At 41.8% G+C, this 25,334-nt stretch overlaps 1 protein-coding gene across 1 annotated transcript in view; it reads left to right on the top strand.

The window, feature by feature from the left end:
• Positions 1–25,334, top strand: part of nr5a2 (nuclear receptor subfamily 5, group A, member 2) — a 64,891-nt gene that overhangs the window by 34,162 nt on the left and 5,395 nt on the right. Inside the window, exons 5-6 of the mRNA XM_020641566.3 lie at positions 4,927–5,046; positions 8,748–8,895. Of these exons, the coding sequence (XP_020497222.2) occupies positions 4,927–5,046; positions 8,748–8,895 (268 nt within the window). The remainder of the gene's footprint in view (positions 1–4,926; positions 5,047–8,747; positions 8,896–25,334) is intronic.

Raw genomic sequence — 25,334 nt, 5'->3', positions numbered from 1 at the left:
ACAGCATTGATTCTTGTCCAGCACAGAAAGACGGAAAGATGGAAGCACAGCTATTGTTTATGTACGAGTCGTTTGAGGCTGATAAACTCACAGTCTGCGTCTGAGTGAGTGTGTATTTGTGTGTGTTCTCCCCCCGCGTTAGAAAAAAAAAAAATAGCGTGATTCTCTCCATTCATTAAGGCTCCACAGAAGGAGATTCCATTAATCTGTTCATTAGGCCACATCAAAAATGGAACTACTTATTAAAATCAGATCCAGCTGTGTACTCTCGTTAAAGCCTGCCGTAGCGCACGAAGCTTAACAATGCTCGTGGCACTCGACCAAAAACCCGGCCACGAGAAAGGGGGGAAGGATTGGACTACATTGGCCTGTTTTGACTCAACACACCATGATAATTGCTCTACTCTTAGCAGGGGGCTATGAATAAACATTACTTTTGTCAGGGAGCGTCTGAATGCTCGATTTTCCAAATTTACATTTGCCCAGAAATGGAGGAATGAATATCTGCTCTTAATCACTATGTTTTATTTTCTCAATTTCCCCCAAGTCTTTTCTCATTCTCTCATTCCCCGTCTGGCACTTTCATTCCTCCTCTAACCCACGCTCACTTTCCTTTTCTACCTCTCCCTCTCTCTCTGGAAAATCCCATTAATCTTAGGCGGTGGTTTTGAACAAAAGCTATGGGCTAAGCGATTGATCCTGGCATTGATCCCATTCGCCTGAACGATCATAAAGGTGTTAAATTGGTTTCTTGGAGGATATGTATTTTTTATTGCTGGCTGCTGCAAGTAGAAGTTCCTGCATGGTGTTTCACTCCTTTTCTTTTCACCAAACACTGGTGATGATATTCAAATATTAAAAAGATCACACCTTGAAAAGTAGCCTTAAATGTGGATTTTCAGGTCTGTTTGAAGTGAGTTTCTCAGGGGTGCCTTTTTTGTATCAGCATTAAACTCAGAAGCTAATATTTATGATTAGTTTTGCTGAATTCAAGGACAGGTAGAGACTTAGGGATTGTCCAGATGTATGCAGATGAAATAAATGGAAAACTCCTTCACATATTTCACTGGAAATTATCCTGTGACTTTTCACTGTGTTACTTAATTAGTACATTTTCACTTCATTTTCTTCAACCAAAAAAGGATTGTGTCATTTTCACCTAAGGTCACAACCAGCTAACTCGTTTTTTTTCATATTTAAGTATTTTTCAGAAGCAAACTATGGCCTCCAGTTGGAGAATATCATTGTTCACCAGAAGGTTACCAAAACGACTGTAGTGATAAAATGACTAGAAGAAAACGTTTTAGAAAGAAGTAAACCTCAACTTCAAATATCTTCTTTGTGAACCTTTGGGAGAAAAAAAATCTGAGCAGAAATCCAATATGGTCTTAAAAATGTGGACACATTTACACTTCACCTTCAAAGAAGTTCACTAAGAAGTACACGTGTATTACTAAAGTTTTCTATTTAGAACAGAGAAAAAAAAAGAAAACTGGAGAACTGAGAAGTTTGACTTTGTCATAGATTTTCTGTCTTCCCTCCTCAAGGCAGTACAGGTGCTATAATGCACTACTCTGGCAAAAATAGTGCTGTACATAACTTTGACAACGTGAAGGTGTGATAAACTTTACTCAAAATGTGGCATACTATGCATATAACGTGCCACGTATATGTACAATGTCACTCACTTGCACATGTAAATATATATATATATATATATAATCTGAGGCAACAAAATGAATTAAGATTGAAGCCTCAGTGTGATGTCTGACTGACTTTCCATACACCAGGCCAAATAGATAGCTTACAGAGATAGCACGTGTATTGTGTATCACAAAGCAAAATAAGGAAGTGAGAAAGTCTGAAGGATTAACGACACAACAAGATTGTATCCTTCTGACTCATCATTGCTGGAAACTGTAAATTAGAAACTGGGTTTCTTCATTTTCCATGTCCGTGTTTGCAAGATAAGAAAGAAAGATTAAATAAACTCTGTGTGATGTGGCTCCTGGTGAGTTCAATAGACTGCTCATTTGAACCTTGTACTGTCACACTTTGAATAAATCAGATTTGGAAATCAACCAATGATTTACTGACTGGAGTGGCTACATTTTCACGCAAGTATTTTTTGCATGTGAAAAATGTTGTTGACTCCATGTCAGATAGTTCGTATTATCTGAGTGTACATGCAACAGATCTTGTAAGATCAGGTGCCATGAGAGTTGCTCATTCGACTGAGCAAAGGAAGAGCTTGTCAGGGAAACAGCTCGTGTCGCAGGCACTTAAAAAGGTCAGCGAACTGAACCCCAACCCCTGGCCCGCCCTCACGCCTGTCTGTCTGTCACCAGTCCCCCTCTTCCAGGCGGGGATCCCGTTCCCCTTGTCTCTGCAGCTATAGCCCGCCATCACCCCCTCTGTGAGCCGCCCCCCCCCCCCCCTCCCGCTTTGATGACCCGGGCCTCTTGTCAGAGAAGAGCTTCCAGGCAGGCAGAGTGAGGACAGCCCTTTGATGAGGACCCCGACACTTGCCAGCAACACTGACATGCAGGGTGGTAGGGTGGGGGTGGTGGTGGTGGTGGTGGTGGGGGGGTGTCCTTTGAAGAGCCTGGGTCTTATATGTATCCGTCCATCGGTCCCCACACACACTCATGCACAGAGAGACACGTGCTTCCAGGCTAGATGGTGAAACACAGAAAAGAGGATCGGGGATCAATGTAGGGAGCTTTCTCTCTGATGGTTTTAATGAAGGCATTTGAATTTTTTGCGTGAGACGCCTTCAGTGCGGGACCACAAAAAAACCCCCCCAAAAAACAGATGTATAGGAAGGAGGAGAAGGGAGACAAAAAAAGAGTGCATGATGCTGTCAAAAACGTTAGAAAAGGTCACAGTAACTATGTTGTGTTGTGACATTCGACTAATAAAAGAGAAATGGGATACAAAAGGCATTGCAACATTTGATGCTATGGGGATGTTCTGCTGCTTTTCCCCCCTATTTATCATCATATCTTGTGAACACTTTAATTTAGTGTGGCCATGATAGTGTCATAATAGAAGTGAAGGGAGTACAACTTTTAGAATCTGTTTGACATGACTGACAACAGCTCAAAAACACAATACATTTTTAACATCTTCACACTGTGAAGAATCCAAATGTACTTTTTAACAATCTACATAAAGACTGACAGCACTGCCAAAAATATACATTCAATATCCATTGCTAGATACAATGCATGAGCTCGTCTGTGATGTACAGTGATCATACTTTTTTTTACAAGCAACACTCGACCCATTTCTGTTCCATATGTTTATTCATAAACATTATGAACTACAAATCATAAAATAGTTCCTAATTAAATATTACATGCTCAAATTGTGTCTGCATCATCAGGAGGGTTACCACTGTTTTTATTGTTAATGGGTTTTTATAGTTTCAGAGGACAAACAAAAAAAGTATAAGCCACAAATTACTCATAAATGATGCCAACCGTTTATGTCCGGTTTATGTTAGTGTTCATGCCCTCTTGCAGTGTGTGACTCTGGCTGGTCTCGGTTAATACCATGGGGCAGTTCTTGTTTTGTCTGTCTCACAGGTAAACAGACAGTGTTAGAAACCCTCCGCTAATCACCAGTCATAACAACCTCAGTCAACAAGCAGCAGACTGCAGATTTGCCATGTCATACAAGCTGATAAAAGTTCTTGTTGGCAGAGGTACAGTTGTTGACATCAGATTAAAGGCCAGTGCAGATTTCAACAGATGGATCCCTCTATGTAACCAGACAGCACAAAAAGCCGTTCCTCTCAAACTAACCTCACGCTGCACCTGCCTGTGTGGCAGAGTTTTAACATCGATCGACATTCTTCACCCGACAAGTGACACTGGCGATTAACATCACAGACACTTCTCACAGGGCAACAAAGTAATTCATGTCAGCAGAAGACCGCAGTGTGCCCAGAGAGACACATTATTCCCAGTGATACCACAAAGAGCACAATGTTTGTTTATAGAAAAGAGGGGACAGGGAGGAGAAAGAATGGACCTCTCATACGTTTTCCTCATTCCTCACCTCTCAATGTGGCCCTTTTTTGTCTGAGTCTGGCTATGTGGACTAATGATTAACACAGCCAGTCCTGGGAAGAGACTAACAGTTACAATGGAGGGGGTTGTTTTGGTGCAGAGAACCAACGATTGACCTGCGTTGGCTTCCCAAGCTCACCTGGTGGGTCCCTGGGAGCCAACGGCTGGCATTCAGGGGAAGAGAGAGAGAGAGAGAGAAAAAAAGGCTATACTTAATCATTATCATCTGTGGAATCACTCAGAAACTACTGGCAATGGACAAACAGATAAACCTGGCAACTTTGTTACATTCGGCACGTAGCAAAGTGTTTAACTGGGTGTGCAGAGGTTCACATGAGAAAGCTTCACAGTGTGCACAGGGGACTTCTCAGCTTTGTCTAAGGATAAAAAATCTGATTGACCTGTGAGTGAGCTTACCCTACAAACAGCTGCCTGTGATATCAACAAGCTTTCAAGACCGATTTATTCCCCTAACAGAGTGGGACTTATAATATGAGTCTGTGCCGGATAAAAGACTTTCATATTTCCAAGAATTTGAATATCTTATTGTATACAAATATAATACGTTACAAGGCCCAAAAGATTGGATATCTGTCTTCATCATCAGTATTAAAATATAATTGTGTAATTGCAACAAGAAGCATTTAGCCGGTGTTTAATATTAATTAATTAGCAAAAATGTATGCCTGACACCTCTTGAAAAAAACAAGGAAGAAAAGGATGGTGCACATCAGTGACATCATGTTTAACTTTGAATGTGACATTCAGATACTACAGCACATTTAGCTGTTATAGCTTTTGAAGGGAAGAAAGGCCACAAAGTTGACGTGACATGTTTCTTATTTACCAGGTGGACGATCAGATGAAGCTGCTGCAGAACTGCTGGAGTGAACTCCTCATTCTCGACCACGTCTTCCGGCAGGTGGTGCACGCCAAGGAGAGCTCCATACTATTGGTCACTGGCCAGCAGGTGAGATGGATTCACTTACAGCTATCACCCTTTACTTTTTCCTTCTCTCAGCCATGCATCTCTCTTTCTTCAAGGGAGCCTGCAGGAATCTCCTCATCATTTGCCTTGTAGTCATGTTGATCAATCAGCCACACAGGAGTCACTGCTTCATTAAAAATAGATTATGCTTATGGATATAAACTAATGTCACCAGGATAATCAATTTTGCATTTTCTATGTGCATGCTCCTCCAGTGGATGCATAGAGCACAGCTTTCGCAAAACGAGTGGGCGGACAGATGACAAATGTGGTTAAGTTTGATATTTTGACTGGGATTTTTTTTTTTTACCCACCTAAAGATGAAGTTTACATGTAAAGAGAAAAAGAAGGAGAACTCACAGGTGGGAGAAAGTGTGCAGAGGGTATACATGGAGTTTGGATGGAGAACGAGAGAGAGCGGGGAAAGGAAAGAAGGTGGATTGAATGAAATTATTAGAGTAAAAGTCAAATGTCAAGTAGGGTAAAAAAACGAGAGTGAAGAGAAGAAAATGAGAAGAGGAATTGAAGGTTGTGAATGGAAAGAAACATGGCACACAGATGAAGAAAGGAAGGGAGGAACAGAGGAGAAAAAGGCAAAAAAAAAGAGAAGAAACAAGGGGGAGAAAAAAGAAGGAGAAGAAGGGGGAAAGGAGATGATGAGGCAGTTTGACAGAACATGAGCTGGAAGGAGGAGGAGGAGGAGCTGATAATCAGGGGAGGCACAGGACGGCGGTTTCGTTTGCATACTTTGGTTAATGAACAGCTGGTGTTAGGGGGGGCAATGGGGAAATGTGTGCTGGAGTATGTGTGTGTGTGTGGGTGTGTGTGTGAGAGAGAGCCTCTGAAACAGTTCATTATTTCCTATTATTCTCTGCCTGGCCAGGGGTGACAGCACAGTGATAACACCAGGGATATTTAAAACACAGCAGCAGCATCACCTGAAGCATATGCTACACACACTCACACAGCCAGTCACATAATGACTGTTACAGCTAACATACTACACTGTGCATTGGAATTATTGCCCCGTAATTTGCTTCTTAAAATATGTTGCTTTGTGTTTCTTGTCTTTTTGGTTTAAGAAATATTGTAAGTGTGGAGGTTTTATGAGTCAGGGCACATCAGGCGGATGCTAACCACTAATATGGTAAAACAGTTGTCACATTGGGTGTCTTTGTCTATTTTCTGCTATTGTGAGAAAAGTTGGGTCTCTAAATGTTACAACATTGAGCTCAACTGTTGCTTTAACGACATATTAGTGGTTAAATTGTTTCCTTATAAAGCAAGAAGAAAAACAATTTATGATGCTTATACTAAAGAAGTATAATCTTAGTATTATAGTCTCTATAACTAGTTTTAGTTTTCTCTCGAAAGCCTCCTGTCAAGTGATGAGAATTAGCATGTGTGCTAAATCGCTTGAACTATGCTTCATGAGATTGTGCGTTTGACATGATGTCCATGTCAAAAAAAAAACCTGTTTTAGAGAACTTTAATGACAAGGACATTAGACTCGTAAGTCAACTTGATTTTTTTCTTTTTTCATTTTATTTTGCCCTAAAATAATTATTTTTAATTAAAAACTTTTGTTATGAGGAACTTAAATCGATTCACTCTCTTAACAAATATCGTCTTTTCTCTTTAGAAAATCTGACTTTAGGACAGAAGATTTGTTCAAATCAGGACAGACGTTTCTCCCCTTTTGCTCTGAATCAAGCTTCTTCTCTGCTCCCATCAGTCACACTCTGCTCTCGTACTGCCTTTTGAACATAAATCTATGATGTTTTACCATCACATTTACAGATGTAGCCCTTCAGTATGTTCTAACTTCGCTTTCGCCCGTCCCCACTTGCTAATTTTATGATTTGTCTCTTTCTTCTCATCTCTCTGTCGCTATGTCACAAAAAGCTGTGAGAAATGGCCGTGAATTATTCTTTTTTTTTTGATAAAAGAAAGAGGCTTTTTTTCTTCATCCTGTCAAAGGATCAAACACGCCATGTTACTTAAACAAATGCGTGCAAACATGAAACGACAACGATTGGACGGAACACTTGAAGGATTAAGCAAGGCCTCGCAGCTTGGCAGCTTGTCTTCGCTAACAAAATCCTGATATTTTGATAGCACAGCGCTTCTGGTGAACATGAAATTCAAATGATGTAGAAATGCAAAAACAACCTCGGCCGGTCGCAGATTTCTTTGCTTCCAAACAAGGTGCATTTTCCCCTCACCATCCTCCACACACATCAAAGCTCTCTACGCATCAAACTGATCTCACCTTATATAGTCATCTTTTATGTGCTGCGAAGAGTGTTCATCGTTTCCATGATGGGTTAAGATTTGAAGGTTTATTCATATATTTACTCCCTATGTCTCTACAGGAGGGATAATAAAGTAGTATTGATTGATTGACTGATACGCAGGTCACCAGGGTTAGTGCTAAGTCTGCTATAGTGACATTATAGCGTCTTTTTCTTCTCTCTTTTACTTAAGGCTGGAAGGCAATAACCCTAGGCATCACCATCAACGGTCCAATCCTTCAATGAAGTTATTTCATGCACAGTTGATTTTATGTAAATTGATTGACACCTTGGAAGGGGGGCAGTATCTGCTGCTCACCCAGTCATAACTCTTTCCCGTCTCCAAAGGTTGTGAAGAAGGAAAGAGAGAGGGACAAAGGAGTTGAGGATAAACTGGGAGAGAGTACAGTAGTGCAGGGAATGAAGACAAGGAGGGAAGGAGACCTTAAAAGAGAAGGAAAAACATGGTGTGTTGTATCGTTGACCCTTTCCTTCTTCAGACAGATGAAAATCCAGCTTCAGTTACTCCATTTACACGACAACAACATTTCAAACCAAGGGCTGTTTATAATTGCAAATGGGGGCTCACAGGGACCCTCGTTCTCTCTGAGCTTTAGGAACTGCACACACCAACACCTACCTTCCCCTGGAAACCCCACCACAGTCAATTATGGTAATGAATTGTCAATAAATATAAAAATTTAATATGGTCCTGCTTACTTTGAGTGGCAGGTAAGGACTTGCCTCCCAGACAAATGTGCTGCGGCTGCAGATATGAAGTGCACCTGAAAAAAAGGAGTATGTGTGTATTTGTGGGTGTTTGTGCGATTGGACCCAAGAAAGATGGTTTTATAGGAAAGCTATCTATCATCTATCAATCTACCTTGTTTTTCCGTTTGTCAGCACGATTTTGTTTTGCTGTATGAAAGAGAATAGAGAGAGGAGTTCAATCTGGCAGGTCCAGTCAGTCAGAGGTGAACTCCCATGTTCTCTTTCTACACCCACAGCATGTTGTCATAAAAAAAAAAACAGTTAAACTGCAAAAACCTGCAGCTGGTTTTTTAAAACACATCTGCCAGTGTCTCACACTCTGACTGACAAGACCAAAGCTTTAGACTCTGTGTTGAGGGCAGTGAAGAAGGTACCAGAATAGAAAAATATTACATGAAGCCTAGAATAGTGCTATATAGGTGTCTATCTTTTTTTTCAAATAGTGGTTTTGAGATATATGTTTGTTGGTTAAAGCAACACTTCAATTAGAAGAGATAAACCGCCAAAAGCTTCACATGGTAAGAAATTGGGTGTTTCTGCCTTCATAGCAGCTGATTGTGCTTGAATTACAGTCACTTTGGTGCTGAAAATCTCCTAACATGTCCCTGCTTTTTCCAGGTGGACTACGCAGTCATTGCTTCACAGGCGGGAGCAACCCTAAACAACCTGTTGAGCCACGCCCAAGAGCTGGTTGTCAAGCTACGCTCCCTGCAGCTGGACCAACGAGAATTCGTCTGTCTCAAGTTCCTGGTCCTGTTCAGCCTTGGTGAGTCTCCAAATGCCCTGAAGTGGCACGATGTGAAGGGGTGCTACAGTACAAGACTAAATACAGGCTTGTGGTTCTTCTCAGTTCTCTACAGACTGAATGGAACTTTTCCTATAGTAGAAAGAAACAATTGAACAACAATGAGGTCCTGCCCCAAATGTAGTATCTACACTGAAGGAAGTGGTTTAGATTGAGGCTTTAAGTCAAGTCATGTGACTGAGCAAAGCAGGAAGGATTACAGAGGAAGGAAATGGAGGGAAGAGGGGGAGGGCAAAAGAGGTGCCTGGCAGTGGTAAAAGATCTATTGAGGAAGGAGGGAGAGGAAAGGAGGAAAGGAAGGAACAGGACAGGAGGTGGGAGTGATGGAAGAAAGAGACAAAAGAGAAAGTGAGGGAGGGAGGGAGGGAGGGAGGGAGGAAGGAAAGAGGGGAGTAATGTCTCTATTCCAACACCAACATCGGAAACGTTTTTGCACTCAACAATGAAATTAAAGTTTCCTTTTATGCTAAATGACTGTAAACAAATGCTCAAATAGGCCTACATTTTTTTATTCCTTGACACTTTTGATAAAGTCAAGCTTTGCTTCTTAGACATTAGCTTAAACAGACATTCATTGGCATTACCAGGAGCAGGAGTTTGTTCAACTGTTCAAAGGGGATTTTTCTCTCTCCATCTCCGAGTGAGCTTTATCAGGTTGGAAAAGGAAAAGAGGACGTTTGAGGGGGATAGACATCATCTGAGGAGGGTGGAGGAGAGGAAGGAAGGGATAAAAAGGAGGAGATAGGCGTAAAGAAAGTGGAAGGCAGGTATTGGGAAGAGAGAGGGCAGCATGGGATTTGGTAAGGCAAGAGAGTTGGTAGGAGGATAAGGGACGAAAAGAAGAGGTACATTGATATGGGTTTGTGTATGTGTGTGTGTGTGGTCAGATCCCATTGCTGCTCTCTAAGCCAAGGTCAGACATTGCCAGGAGACTGTCATCTCTGTCTCTTTCCTAACAAGTTAGCAACAAATGGCCTCTAAGGAATAAACACACACACACACACACACACATATACTTGACCGACTCAACTATAACATCCTAAGAAATTGAAGCCAGGTACCTCTATGGCACTGTAAGCAACAGTATGATGAGTATCTACCTCCTCCTTTGCTCCCTCTCTCTCTGTCAATCTGAAATCCATGAGGGTCCCACTTTTACTTGTTTACCCCCTCTAAACAAAGAAACAGGGACTAATGAACAGCTAGGCAAAAGCGAGCACACACGCAGAGGTGATCAGGCAGGATTAATGTTCTGCGAAGGAAAAGGGAGGAATAGGGAGGACTGAAAAGGTGGTTTTAGGGGTGTGTATGTCTGTGTACATGTGCGCGTTTGTTTGTTCAGTGTTTTTTTTTATGTGATGGGGGGTGATGCTCGGGCTCAGGGTCTAAATAATTTGGCAGAAACATCATCCATAATGAAAGGCTCACCTGAGGGATGTGTATCGCCCCCGGCAGTGCCTGTTCTACGGCGGTGCCCGGGCCTCCCGCAAAAGAAGTCTGACACAGACGCCTTGGAGTGGGATGAGGGGATCAGCGGTAAGGGGTGGGAAATGAGGAAAGAGGAGGGGGTTGAGCAATGTAAAGTCAGGAGAGTTAGGATTGATCTGATGAATATGATACACAGCTGAACACAGATGTGCGAACGTGTGTGTTGTTCTACTTACATTTACCTGAGGGAAAGCGCATAATGTGCTGAAATGAGAAAGCAGGTGTGTGTTCATGTTTGTATGAGTGTGTATGTTCAAACACCTGCTTTTAATTAACAAGGATTGAAATGAGGCATGAAAGTAGCTCTGCACTGACGGATGAACTGAACCAGTTAACTCGACCATTTTATTCGCTTTCTTTCATCTCTTGTGCTTTTGACTGTTCTGTCAGTTTCAGGTTGAATAAATTGTGTGTACTCATAATGACACAGATGTTTCATTTCCATAGTTTAAAAACCAATGCAGTACTTGCCAAGTGCAGACTACTCCTGCTGCTGTAATAGTATGCATTTCTTTTGCAGTTTTTTTTTTTTCTCTATCATTCTGTTTGCTTCTTGAGTTTTCTCAGTTTCTCAGTATTTCTTCCTCCATCTACAGTTCCCTCTCTCTCCATCTCTCTCTTTCAGTTTGGTGGACCATTAGTCACCTCCTCCCTGCCAGAAGAGCGCTTAGTTAAGGCGGTTGTCGATATACACAGGGATATAGATGTCATTCCAGCTTAGGGAAGACACTTGTCCTGATCTGTGAGCTTGTTCGTTCTCAGGGTTGGACACCCCTATTTTTTTTTCTTACTTCATTCTTTTATTTTTCATCATTTCTCGCGTGCCCCCCCTCTCTCTCTTCTTCTTGTCCCCTGTCACTCTTTGCTTGTCTTAAGTGAAGGCTTTCAGCCTCTATTAGGGAGGAGATTATCACCCTGAGAGCATTGATCTCCTAAGTGTTTGTAAGACTGTGAAGCCATGATTGTGTGTGCCGGGTGTTGAGCAAGAAGCACACAAAACGGCAGACAAGAGAGAGTGAGTGCTGCCTGGGTCAAAGTTCAGTAAAGGATTACTACTAGTTGTCGTATGGTGTCAGGAAACTGTTAATGGGTCTTTGATTTCCTTTAAAAGGACTAAAGGCCTAATAGAAAGACTGACATGTTGTTTTATATATGACCAGGTGACATGAGAGCCCAGAGGTGAGAAATGGGTCACAAGATGAAGTTCAGGCAGAGGAAAGTCGAGAAAAAGACTTAAGTATTTAATACTTTCCCAATCGCACTTTATATGCACAGTTGAAAGTTTTACTAGCCTGGTGTTGAGTTATAGAGGACAGAGTCTACTTCACACAGCGAGTTAGTTCTGTGATATCATGCTGCGTAAAACCTGCTGCTTATCAGCCCCCCCCCTCCCCCTTCCCCCCTCCAAAAAAGAAATTTCAACTTTCACCAGAAATCACACTGATGTATGCCTGATGCACACCACCACACATACACACTCTCCATACAGGCAAAGCAGATGCAGTGACAGAGGTCAGAGAGTGTTCAGCCAACAACCATTTAACCCAGCTCTGCAGGTCAGACCCCCTCCAGTGTAATTGGGTGAGACAGGCGCTGCCAGTCCTTGTCAGCCGAGAGGAAAACCAGAGGAGCTGACAGAGCAGCGGGCGGTGGTAAATGCTCCCAGCGGAGAGAAGAGATTTGTGGACATAGACCAAAATAACTCTCATATTGAAGCCTTTAGAGGCAAGAAAGCCAGTGAGAAACTGATGAAAGAGTGGACAAGTAAGGTGCTTATTTGAGTCATCTGTAGTGAAGGTGTAAAGAACCCACATTATGTAGTTCTGTTTACTTTGTAAAGTACGTTTTCAAGCATTTCCCTAGTGTCACTTTATATGTTGTAATTTATAAGGTACATTAATAGTATAGATTACAGAAATGAAAGTGACTGCATTTTTAGTCTGGAGCCCCAATCTGGAAATGCACTGTAAGCCATTATGTCACTCAGCGGTTTTTAACATGAACTTCATCATTTCAGTATTAAAGCTGCATTGAATGATTATTTTCAACACTCCTCATGAGTTAATTGCTTAATCAATGGATAAATTATTTGGTGCAAAAAAAGTCAATTAAAAAAAAGTCCAAGTTGACTTTCAAATAGCCTGCTCTCCTAAATTATACGCTGTTTGAAAATACAACCATTAAGTTGATATCAAAAAAGGATAATTTCTGAAATTAAATAAATATTCACAACGTGGTGAAAATATGTGTGATATCTGCTCTTCTGTATTCAAGGTCAGGGATCAGAAATCAGTGCTGTTGTCTATTTATAAGAAACCAAGACAGCCAGTGATTCAAGAGCTGCCTCAGCACCACTTTAGCCGTCAAGTGATTAGTCAGGCTCCGTGGCTGGAGTTTAGAGACACCTACCTATCCATCCCCACCTTCCCTCCATCCCTCACAGTCCGTCCAGACCCTCTGCATTGTCTCTTCTTTCATTGCGCTGCCCTCTCTCTTTTTTCCCCCACTCCGTCTTTGTACGCCTCAATCTATCACGAATCCATCCTCACAGCTACCTCCCTCGCTTCCCGTTTGTCTTAGTCCACGTCTGGACCGCCATTCATCTCTTTTACCTTCCTTCTTTTAACATTTCCTCCAACCCTTTGCATTCTTTAAATGTCTTAACTACTCATATACATTTTTTTAGAGAGAGTAGAGTATCCATCTGTGCTTGCGTCTTTAAAAACATAAAAGGCTAAGAATATCTCACCTCTGAAAGGATGATTTTTGTTTTGTTGCGTTGATGTGTCTCTCATTGATATGTTTAGTGTGCTACAGACTGAAGGTAGACTCTTTCTGTTTTGATCACTGTGAGGTCAGGCAGCAATCTGCTGACAACACAAACACAAGAAACGTGATTAACCTTGACAAAAAAATCGCCTTTCTCTCTATTTCTCAATTAGATCTGTCTCTGCACAAAATAAGAGGGAAAAAAAACATAATTCCCAGACAGGTATGTCCTAATTAAGCAACAGCCGAGGCTTCTCAGAATCAATGCTCTGATCCCTGGCTAGCGAGCTGGCTAATTCATGCACACCAGCTCCCCTCAACACCATAAAGCCTGACAAATATTCATTTCCTGAAACGAACCGAATCATTTAGAATTCGGTCAGGGATTGATTATCATCAAGAGGCAGCGATGGTTTAATATTTAAACCCATAGAGACCATGTAGGTACCAAATACTGGAGCATGTAACCGCAACAATTGTTTTAACTCAATTAAGAGTAACATTAAAGGGGCTATTTTCCCCTTGTTGAGCTGCATGCTGTCTGTTGTGCTGTAAGTCAACAGAAAGGAGTGATCATCCGTACCTTTGACCTGATCAATATGTGTATAAAGGTACTGTCAGTGTTGGTTGTTATGCCCTGGCCTACTGGAAGCCTTGGCTCAGTATGAATTGTGACTTTCATCATGCACTCATGAGGGACGGAAATATCAATATCAGCCAAGTTAAACATGTATATGATATTATTTAGACAGTGTTGCTTAAGAAGAACAAAGCTAAAATGGCAGACATACATGTGCCACATAATGTGCATCTGGTTTGCAGACAGTTATGTCCTTATGCAATTTCTCATGGTAAGTATTACAATCAGATATAATTTTGGCACTTTAGAAGTTATATAAGTTCTTTAGAAAGGACCCAGATACTTTTCGTTGCACGTTCATGAAATGCGTCATGAAAAACTATCTTTAAATGCATTTGTGTGTGTGAGTGAGTGAGTGTGTGTTTTGGCATGCAACGTTGTATGCCTGACTTAGATTTGTGTCTGACAAATTACATACTCGGAGACTAGATTGGTGCAATGGCAGCCGTAATGGAAATACTGCCGTAGCGATTGCAGCGGGGCGAAAACTACAGATGTATGTGGAAGGTTCGTAAAGTGCAATTAATGCCCAGAGCAACTACATCCAGTGCTTTTCCACCCTGAAACTTTGTGAAGTGCTTGGCAAACACGTGTTGATTGGAAAGTATTGGACTCTCATGTTTCAAACAAATCTCTTTACCACCATCAGCTTCCATCAGGCATGTTTGTGATGCAGGAAACAAACAATAAATGTGCTCAAACTTCTGTCCCCGACAGAAGAGCCAGACCAAGATAATCATGTTTGAGTGTCCTGACTTTTATTTTATTTTCTTTCTTCTTATCAGGAGTAGGTGGGAGTGTGCCCTAAAGCAATGAACCTAATACTTTCACCTATTTTCTGTCAATTTTAGCCTAAGAAATCTAACATAGCTTGCAGTCAGCTCCTGACGTTGCACGCCACTTTGTTGGGAATGCCACGTAATGAGGCTGCCTAAAAGGCTTTCAGACTTTATCAAGCAATAAAAGCTCCAGGTCTCCAGCCTAGCCATTATTACCTGGCAGTTCTGCAGGCTGTTGTCATTAAGCAGCAGTTGTGGTGAGTTGTGATCGCGGCAGAATTATTGAGGATTACTTGTTCTCACCCTTGACCTGACTCCCCTCTTTAGCCTAAGCCTTACATCTGACGAGAGATATGAAAGAGTTTCCTGATGGATTTCAACATTTCACAGATAAACTCCAAAGTATCTCTCCAATTTACAGCTCAAGATTTTCCTATTTTCGTCTGTTTTGAGATCTTATCACATCGTTACAAGGATGGTGATTATGTTGACACTGGTCTTTATCTGGTTCAAACAAGGCCAGTTAGTGTGTAAAGCGACACAATGGGGGGGAGGGGTGTTTAAATGGAGATTTGTAAGTTAACAGACCCCCTTTAATAAACACTTGATAAATCAGTGATAAGACAAAAATTCATATAATTTCCATTATCTAGATACTGTATGATGTCCAAAGTTCTGAAGATGGAAACATAATTAAATGAAAATGAAATGCGTAACCACTCCTGTCTTCTGTATAGTAATAATAGCAAACACAATGTTTCACATGGATTTTTTTTGTATCTAAACCCCATTCCAAATCATGGAAAAGTAATGGTACTGTTTTATAAACACAAACTCTGTGCGCAAGAAACCGAAATCCAAAGCAACTTCATAACAACACAGTACTAACTGCACCTGTGTGGGTTCAACACAGTACCAATACACATTTTTTTTTTCTCACAATCTACCAAATGAGTTACAAGTGAAGCAATCTCTATCAATTGAAACATTATCTACACCTAGCACAGTCCTGCACTCCTGCCTGAATGAGGTGACATCTGCACCGTGTCAGTAGGATTTAATACACACTTTAACTCACTGCCCTGCCAAAGAAATACAGGACAAATCTCCTAAACTTCTGCCCTCCTCCATCAACACACACTAACTACCAGAGCAGTGAGTACAGCCATACAAATGCCCCTGTAAAAGTTTTTTCCACCTCCTCCTCTGCTCCTCTCCTGCACTCCCATGTGGGGTGATTTAAGACAGGCAAGCTATGGAGAAACTGTTGCCCTCCATCTCTCCCCTCCTCCCTCTCATTCTCCCTCTCCTTTGGCCTTATTACAGGTTGTCAGTTTATTATAAAACATTAGGAAAGCAGAGGGACACTTGCAGTTACTGTCCTATCGATCGGCAGAGATAGATCCTGTGATTTAGAGTCAGCCTCTGCTCGTGCCCTCCACATTCTCGGCCTCCTATTAAGGCACCAGCGCTTTGCTTTGGCTATTGATGTCTCAACATTAACAGTTACAAGCTGCTACAGAAAATCAATGTTCAACTTTTATTACCGACCGCATAACACAGAGGACCTCCCGCTGGCTGGTACTTAGCAGTCAAAAGGAGGCGCGGATGGTCCGCCCGGAACATCAGGTGTTTTCTAAGTGATATCTGCAGTAATATCAATTATGTGTACTGCATATAGGGGCTTCCATGGACAAGAGCTTAGAGGTAGAGCAAAGGAGGGTAAAGCTCGGCAAATAAATTATCGTGCCTTAAAACATCTGCTCTGGTCCTCGTCAGAGACTTCAACTGAAACGTAGGACAGGATTGGGTTGCATCATCAGCTTTTTTTTTTTTTAACTCTTCTTGAAAACTTCCTGTTCTCTACAAAAACACACCTCTGTTCAACACCTAAATGTCATCAAGTTTAAATATCGATCAATTCCTGTTACCACCACCTCCCAGCAGCCATCCATCCATCCATCCTCAACATCAACCTGGATGTGTATGTGTTGTAACCCAGGTAGCGTGGAACCAGAGCAGCTCAAGCTTCTCAAACATTTATGAGGGGCTACTGAGCAGCGGTACGGCAGCCCTTCTGGGACAAACAGCCCCCGGTCCTGTACTCTCAGTCCCGATCAATGGAACTGAAGTTCATTACACACACTTTTCAGCCGGACGGCGGCAACTGATTTTTTCTTCCCCTCCCTCAATCTTCGAGCAGCGCACTGCTGGGGCTGCATTACACTAGCTTGTTTACGTGACTTTGTGTACAGGGGAAGACGGGGGCAGGGAGTGTGTACCGGTGTGCATGCGTGTGTGTGTGTGTGTGTGTGTGTGTGTGTGTGTGTGTGTGTGTGTGTGTGTGTGTGTGTGTGTGTGTGTGTGTGTGTGTGTGTGTGTGTGTGTGTTAACAGGGGCTACTCCCAATGGCCAGAGCTTGAGGTTATCATTATGTACAGGTCGGTCCGCTGCAATGCTAATGCTAATGCATTCTCAGTGGCCGCGGCTCGGTCCCAGCGCTGTATGAGCTAGGTTGCTACTCCTATCCAATTAAAGACTGAGGGATGTGTGTTGGGTTAGGGAGGACAGGCCTGGGCTACCTGGGGCCCTACGGAGAACAGGCTCACATTAGTCGAGGAAAACAGACTCGGAGAACAAATTGTGCATACATTGCACAGCAGAAAACCCCACTCTCCATTTGAATCATTGTTGAATAGAGATTATCTACCGTATATACCTGTGCTGAGATGTCATTCGGCTTAAGGCCCCTGTGAGGAGTTTTTTTCAGGTTATGAAATAGACTGAAAATAACACTGATGCCTCAATACGATCTAGTGTGCGGTTAATGTTACGCTCATAAATTGTAGATTTCCAACTTGGTTGCAGGATGTGAACTGTCTGTGTGTGTGTGTGTGTGTGTGTGTGTGTGTGTGTGTGTGTGTGTGTGTGTGTGTGTGTGTGTGTGTGTGTGGTTTGTGGTATTGATGACAACAAGGAAAGAACAACTGCCACAGCCATACAGCGTATTGATCAGACCGCCTTCCTCAACCTTACTTATAGCAGAAAATAAGTCACAAAAGGAAAAACACTGAGCTCTCACAAAGCCGTGATTATTATTGCTTTTTCTTTCTCTTGCTCCTCTATTCAAGACTGATCATACTGACTCATACAAACACACAAAACAGAGGATATAGAGAAATGGCCCCTCCGTCTTTTAGTGTGTCACAGGTCAAATGTTCATAAACACAAACGAAATCACATGGACCCCCAGTTTACACACCCGCCTTGTCAATCATTTGTGAGGTTGTAAATGTAAATGACAGCCCTTCACTCATTGAATCAAAGGCTCAGTAGTAGCTACAGTTTGAGTGCTGCTGCCGCTGTCATTTTCACAGTAAAGACAAATCTTTATGGCAAGGTGTTTATGGCCGCTTAAGATCATGATGTGTCATTAGCGTTACTCATTGGACACTGTTACTATACGCCAAATGTAAAAGACAAAGGCGTGAAATGAACTCAGAGATTTAAGGGTGGAGAAAGATAAAAAAAAAAAAAAAGAAGAGGAATTTGTTACTCTGTTATTAAAAAGGTTTGTGTTGTAGAATTAGAAAAAAAAAACAACATTTTCTGCTGTTTTCTGACTGGAGGCATTTGAGCCTTCCCATGGAAAATGCTGACCATTAGAGTAGAAGTAAAAATAATCCTCTGCATTTGCCCACTGCCCAAATATCACAAATGGAGCCCACTGGCATCACAGGACTGTGTGGCATGTGGATTGTCAGCCATTGTGTTCCTGTGTGAATGTGTACAGTGCAGAGGCATGTGTTTAAACTATGGTGGTGGTAAGCTATATGGTAGTCAGGTGGCTGCTATGGGATTATACACCCTCGTCCCTTTGCTCTTTGAGCTTCTGTGTGTGTATGTGTGTGTGCATGTCTTTGGACAATGTGGTTACAAGATACTTCTGGCAGGGCAGGGAACAGCAGAGCTTTAAGGTGATGTGTGTGTGTAAGCTGTGGAGTGTGTGTGTGTGAAACCAGAGACAGTGATTAAACGTTTTAAAGCACAGATGATCCAACAGGTGCTCTGGCTGGCTCCCTCTTGCTCTCCCTCTTTTGCTGTCTCTCTCTCTCTCTCTCTACGTTTAGCCTCCACCCATTCTGTGACCCCCTGGTACTGAACCTCAACAGCTCCTTTCTCGTCTTTGCTTTCTTGTCCTGAAAGATATTTTTAGAAACAAAGCCTTGTAAGTCCACTGTTTTATACACAAAGACACACACTTGTTGAGAATAGCTCTTCCTTGTGTTGCAGTAAAAGAAAAAAAGAAAAAACATGGTAGTGCAATGGAACCCCTTTAGAGCTGATAGGGTCAGATAGCCAACACATGTCGCCAGGGCAAGTCTTGGCCTGTGTGAGCTGCCTCTAGAGCATTCACTGTATTTTAGTGCCACCTGGCACTGTTATCTATACTGTAGCTACTGTATGCATTACAATGTGGGCACATAAATTCTTACAGCGCTCAGTGATGACAAGTTTTTGTTCAACACGTGGGGAAAAAAACTCCACAATCAAAGATACAGTTGGTCAGTGTAGGGACATTTGATCTGTTAAGAACTTAAGTATAAGTTGTACTGTTATTCCTTTTTAAAAAATATTCATATTTATTTTAAAAAGCAAGAGCCTCTTTGCATATTTACTACTAGTTTGACATTGATTTTACACATGACAGCATTTAAAATGTACTTTAGTCAGAAATTGTGCTTAATGTGTAAATTGAGTCTAACAGAACAAAGAGAAACGATCCCACTGTGCCTTGATTTTTTCCCAATAAAATTGGTTAAACTCTCAAACCAAATTGGTTACAGAACCCAAACAGACACCAATGTCTACAGAAAAAGACACTGCACAATATCTTTTATATAAAGTGTCTTTGTGGTTTCTCCTCAAGATTACTTATTTCCTCTATAATTTCAGAGTATTGTGCTTTTTAAAGTCCTGACATTTTGCACAGTAGAATCATCCAGCTAAACCCCCAGTTCTCTAAATCAAGTCCAGCTTTGGGAGGCAATGTGCAAACATGTCATCTTACATTAGCCCTGAGGGGGAGGAGAGAACGGCCACTGCCACCCAACAGTTTTGAATAAATTAAAACCCAATTTGCACTTAAGTTGACTCCACTTGTCACATGACAGGGGACAAAAATCATTCGGAGAGCAAAGAAGTTAGATGAGAAGTGGAAGACATGCTGTGCAGTCTCTCTTCAGTCCACATTCTACCTGCTGGCTTCCATCATCAAATAAGAACAATGCAAAGAAGGAGGGAGAGTTGGGTAGATGTAAAACTAGAGAGTGCAAAGGAGAGGAGAAGTGCAATAGGGGGAGTGGGGGCGGGGGGGGGGGGGGGGGGGAAATGACGCTATGGATTAACTGTCCTTCATGCTGAAAATATACATCCCCAGGCGCTGGGCACTGAATTATTAATTCAAATTTGTCAGAGAAAGAATGAGAGAAATCTATTGACGGGGAGACGGGCCCTTTAATGGTCTCATTAAAGGGGAGGCTTCCCACACCAGACACCTTCTGTACTGCTGCAGGAGTTTTTGGGGCAGAGGAGGGTTTGAGGGGGGTACTTGACCCCCCAATGATTTTCTGTCACTTTATCATAAACAAGAAAGGTTGACATGCCCCTCCACTCCTAAGAGCCTGCCTCCACCACCAAACAAACCCTGCGTGTAATTAGCCACGGGGTGCAAAAGTGCACTGAATACAAACGAGGTTCACACGCATGCATTGATACAGCAACGACACACTCCAATATCACACACTGTGCCTGCTTCAGCTGTTACTGATCGGTCTAAATGAAGTGAGAGGTAAAGTTTGAACGTCACCTTGCAGATTAAACAACACTGAGTTTATTCGTTAGAATATATTTTTTCCGTTTCATTTCTTGATCAGTCCTTTAGACTATACCCACAGTGAGTTTTTGTATGGATGGTTGTCATTAAATTTGAGCGTGTCAATCAAGTGTAACTGTCCTTGGCTGCATATAACTACATGACTGGAAGCTGTAAGAATGGGTGTGGGTTAACTGTCTTTACAACACAGACAGCATAAGGGAGGTGAGGGAGCAGGGACTTGAGGTAGCCCCACGCCGTCCGAGGTCGACTCATTGAAAGGCATTTGGTTTTGCCTCCAGGGGTACTCAGGAAGGGGGCATTAAGACGCAGAGAAGGGGGGACTGGTGGGACCACATAGGGCTAAGCACCAGGTTCATTGCTGATTCAAGTCTCTGAGTATCCCTCTGGCAAATGGATTTTCATAATGCTGAGACAATGGGATTTTTTATACTGCCCTTTTCAAACCAGTATGCAGCGTGTCATAAGTGAACAGCAGCAAATGCAGCCAGTTCAATAGCATATTTAAGACATATATGCCAATATATTAATTTTAAATATTTTATAGCAAGTACTTCTTGAATGTTGTTTTGGGGTTAAAAGGACATTTGTCGTCGTTTTTGCCTCAGAGCCTGTCCTGTTGCTCAGTTATGTCCAACCACAGTATACTGCGATGACTATGTTAATACAAACTAGGGTTGTGTATAAAGATAATTTTAAATATCCAACTATTTTCTTGACTAGTTGACCTGACACTCTTAACAATTTAGCATGTAACATGTCTGGAAATCTTAAGTCCCCAGAGCCCAACTATTTATCCTTAAATAAGTTTGCCAAGTACTTGGGTATTTGGAACCTTAAAGAAATAAAAGCAGCAGATTGCAGTTCAAATGTCCTTTAATAAATAAATCAGTTAGTACAGCTAAAGTAAAAAATAGTAACCCTCTCTTTAAAACATATTACCTCTTTTATCATACTTGCTGGTTGTTTTCATCTGTTGAAGTCCTTAAAGTCACACACAGCCCTAGACATGACCGACTGATACAGGACGTAAATTGGTTTCCCTTACCTAAGGAGAAATCCTCACACCTTCCAGACAGTATATAGGCAATAAGTAGGGTCTATCTTTTTTTTCTTGAAGCACCTTTTCTCTTGTTTATTTTATCGAACCAAAGGCAATTTTCCCTCCCTCTCTATGTCTCTCAACCTCTTTCTATTGCCCCGCCGATCCCTTTAACCCATTGGGCGACCGAACTGAACCAGCCGCTACCTGTTAAGCTTAACAACATAGCGATGTTGTCAGGATAGGTTTAGATTTGACTTAATATATCCCTGACTGCAACGTGCCTACTTAATTCTCTTTCATGGCCTTAGTGGGCTAAAGGGAGGGTTTGATGAAATTGAGCCTTTATGTTCTATTCTGACATGCTGACAATAGGCTGTCCCCATTGGTGGCCTGTTTCTAGATCCAGGAATCATGGGACAGTTGATATTTGGCCTCTGGACATTGGGCTTTCTTTGTTAGCTTAAGGGCATGAAGCTACAGTATGTTACTGTATGCCGTTGAAATAAAAGGGTCACGTTTTAAGATAAAGGGTCACTGTTCAGTGCTGATGAGGCCTTCGTTAGATTAGGAAAATACATTTTTTGAGAGTAAAGGGCACTTTCTGAGATTCATTTTATTCTATTAGCTAAGGATGTAAATATATTGGCTCAGACAAAAGTGGTTGTTTTTATTTCTATGAAATATATTTTTTTTGTAGAGGCACCTAAAGTATACATACATTGGAGTCAAGCCTTTACCCAATCAAATAAATTATCACATAAAAACAGAGAATTGAGAAGAATCTTGATGAAGCGTTTCAATGTTAACCCTAGCATAACCCCACTGTATAGCCTAAGGGCACCAGGATGCACCAACCAACGAGCTTGGTGAATGGTCAACAGCATCTGAAACCTCTAACCCCCACAACTTTCCCTTGTCAAAATAATGAGTCTGTGTCAGACATTTAATTATATTTTTCCACCATGTTTTATGTGTCTCTCAAGACCGTTCAAGTATATTCCCAGTTTAGCCCCCAAACGTTTATGTCTCACATCACGTAGCAGTGCTTGTCTCTAGTTCAAGTCATTGTTACAGGAGATCAAAAATAGGGATGATAAAAATGACAAAACAAAACTCTATTGAGCTATATATACTCCTCTTGTGTCCTGTGATAGGGTAGTTATGATGCTAGTTATCCTGTTAGCCTTTGGTGTTTTGAGTCCCAAAGCAGCCCCATTAAATGTTAAGGAGCATACCGCTTCAGTTTTACCCCTCCAATTTTTTATCTTGCTTCAACAAGGAGGCATGGTATCTGAGAAAAGGGAATTCCCCAAATGGGACTTGGAGGAAAACAAGGAGGATGCGCTCCAGGGAGAAGGGAAACTTGTTTGCTGGCAAGCACAGATAGATGAGGACTGAAATACTCTAATGGGGAAGCTGAGGCTCCTGTAGAGGAAAGAAATATACACATACCTCCATATAAAATTCTGTCGAGTATTGATGGAAGCTGAGGTAAAAAGTGTGTGAATCTGGAGTTAGTTTGTGTGTACATGTACTACAAGACTTAGTGGTGGGGTTAGGGTAAAATAAGGGGTAAAGGAGGTTGCTTTTTTTCTCCAATGCAAAGCTAAGCTTCTATGGGCAATGGATCATCTCAGAGTAGTCTCCTGAAGTGATACCGTTGACCATGTGGCCATTGCCCCTCGCCCTGTGAACCTTATTTGCTTTGATTGTCCTGTTTTTTTAGCACTCACACACAAACACACATAAACATTCCCCCAGTGAACACGTAACTCTACATATTGCTCATTGTAGGCGGTCCTTAGTCCTCACACCGTCCTTTTAACCCACCCAGAATCAAAGGTGATTGGGTTCTCTTCTTTCACCGCCCCTGTCTCTCATTGGAGCCACGCTGCAAGGAAGATTAATAATGAATAAAGTGGCAGCAGATAGTGTTAAACTGATAACAATCCAGTAGGGTGCCATAAAAAAGATTGGCCTGAACATGGGTTCAACTGCTTAAGCTTTGAAGCTCCGCTACCATAGTAAAACGGTGTCAAAGCATTGATAGGCTCATATAAAAGGCTGTGACAGTCCCCTATTGGAAGAACTCTGCCCCTAATTCCCGCCTATACAGGAAGTGACCAGTTTGTGTTCCACTCACGTTTAATTGGCCAAGTTTACTGACCGCACTTGACTCAATATCTGTTTATGACGCGGGGTTTATGTGTTGTTTTTGGACCCAGCAGGAAACACGTTGTTAAGTTTGCAAGGCAGAATGAATCGGCAGCATGGGACTTACAATGAATTTATTGATTGCAGCAATAACAGTGCGGTATGAACATGGAGTTACTTTGCCATGTTTAACTGTTGTCTTCATAGCAGTGCTGTATGAAAAGATTTGGATATAGGTAATGATTTTATGGAGAAATGACATGATACTAGAGGGAAACACATTTCTTTATATTAATTATTTGAAGAGGCTAAACAGTAAATAATCCACCTGCATATAGCCCTTGTTTACTGTTTTGCCATGTAGCGCTTTATATTTGTTCCTCTTTGGCTTTAACAGCCATAAGCAAAGAGATGCCTGTGTACTTGTGTGGAGATTGGAGAATGATGAACTTTGACACCAAATGATGTTTTTTTTCTTTCAGTTTTATCAGTGTTTTTTTATTTTTCACATTACTCTGTCCACTCTGTGAGGCATTGTCGAGCTCAGATTGAAGTAATGGAGCAAGTATTTGCATGAGCAGTGTATCTACATGCTCTGTGTGTGTCTGTCTGTCCCCAGAGCAGGTTGATTGTAAGGGGCGGTGAAAGATTAAAGAAATTCACACACACACACAAAGCACAGTGAAGATCTGGTCTAATTAAAAAGCACAGTGGTGATTTCAGGGGCTCTATAAAAGAGAGAATGAATGTGTGTTTGTGTGTGTGTGTGTGTGTGTGTGTGTGTGCTTTTGCATTAGCTCGCTGGCTTCAGCGTGATCGCCCGTCAAATGAAACAATGTATTCCACGGGACCTCAGGGTTTCCATTTGAGTATTCAGACGCAGCGCTGCAACAAACTGTGGCTGTTTTATGTGAAAAAAAAGTTGATAATTAGTCCCACAGTGACTGAACAATGAGATGGAGAGAGAAAGCAGGGGGGGGGGGGGGGGGGCATGGGGGGGGGGGGGGGGGGGCATTGGAGGAAGACGAGAGAGCGCTTAGCACACTTAATACTCGGACCTGACACTGTCTGGGAACCATTGATCAGATGTTGATTTTACAGTTCTCCCTTAACCCTTCCCATTCGTTCATCTTTCCATTCCTGGGTTTGAATGATCAGTAACCTAAAATAAATTCACTTGTCTGATTTGATTAGTAAAAAATTAGAAACATTTCCCATCAACCTGATGGGATATCTTACAGACTGATTTTGAAAATGGGAGTAGATATTAACTATTGTATTGGTGCTTTTTTCTTTTTTGGGCACCCTTTTTCAGTTGTTTTTCAAAAGAGGCTCATGTAATAATTAGCAATTAAAATGCCGTCTTTTTGCCTCACTTTTCCCTAATTAGCTTGACATAGACATTGGATATTAATTCTCTGCAGTCCCCCCCCCCCCCCCGTCTAACAAACAACCATCAAACTCCTCCACATGCATACATGCTCATGCAGACACACACAAACATAAAGACACTAGTTTTGAGAAACCATGGCAACACCTCAAATGTTTCTGCTGTGATGTGGGATCACCTTGTCACGTTGCTGCAAAACCGTCCATATCAAACTCAAAAGAGCCTCTGACATCTCTGAA

Source organism: Labrus bergylta, chromosome 6, assembly GCF_963930695.1.
Source record: "Labrus bergylta chromosome 6, fLabBer1.1, whole genome shotgun sequence".
Taxonomy (NCBI): domain Eukaryota; kingdom Metazoa; phylum Chordata; class Actinopteri; order Labriformes; family Labridae; genus Labrus; species Labrus bergylta.
The sequence above is the reverse complement of the archived record's forward strand: the minus strand, read 5'-3'. Positions and strand labels throughout refer to the sequence as shown.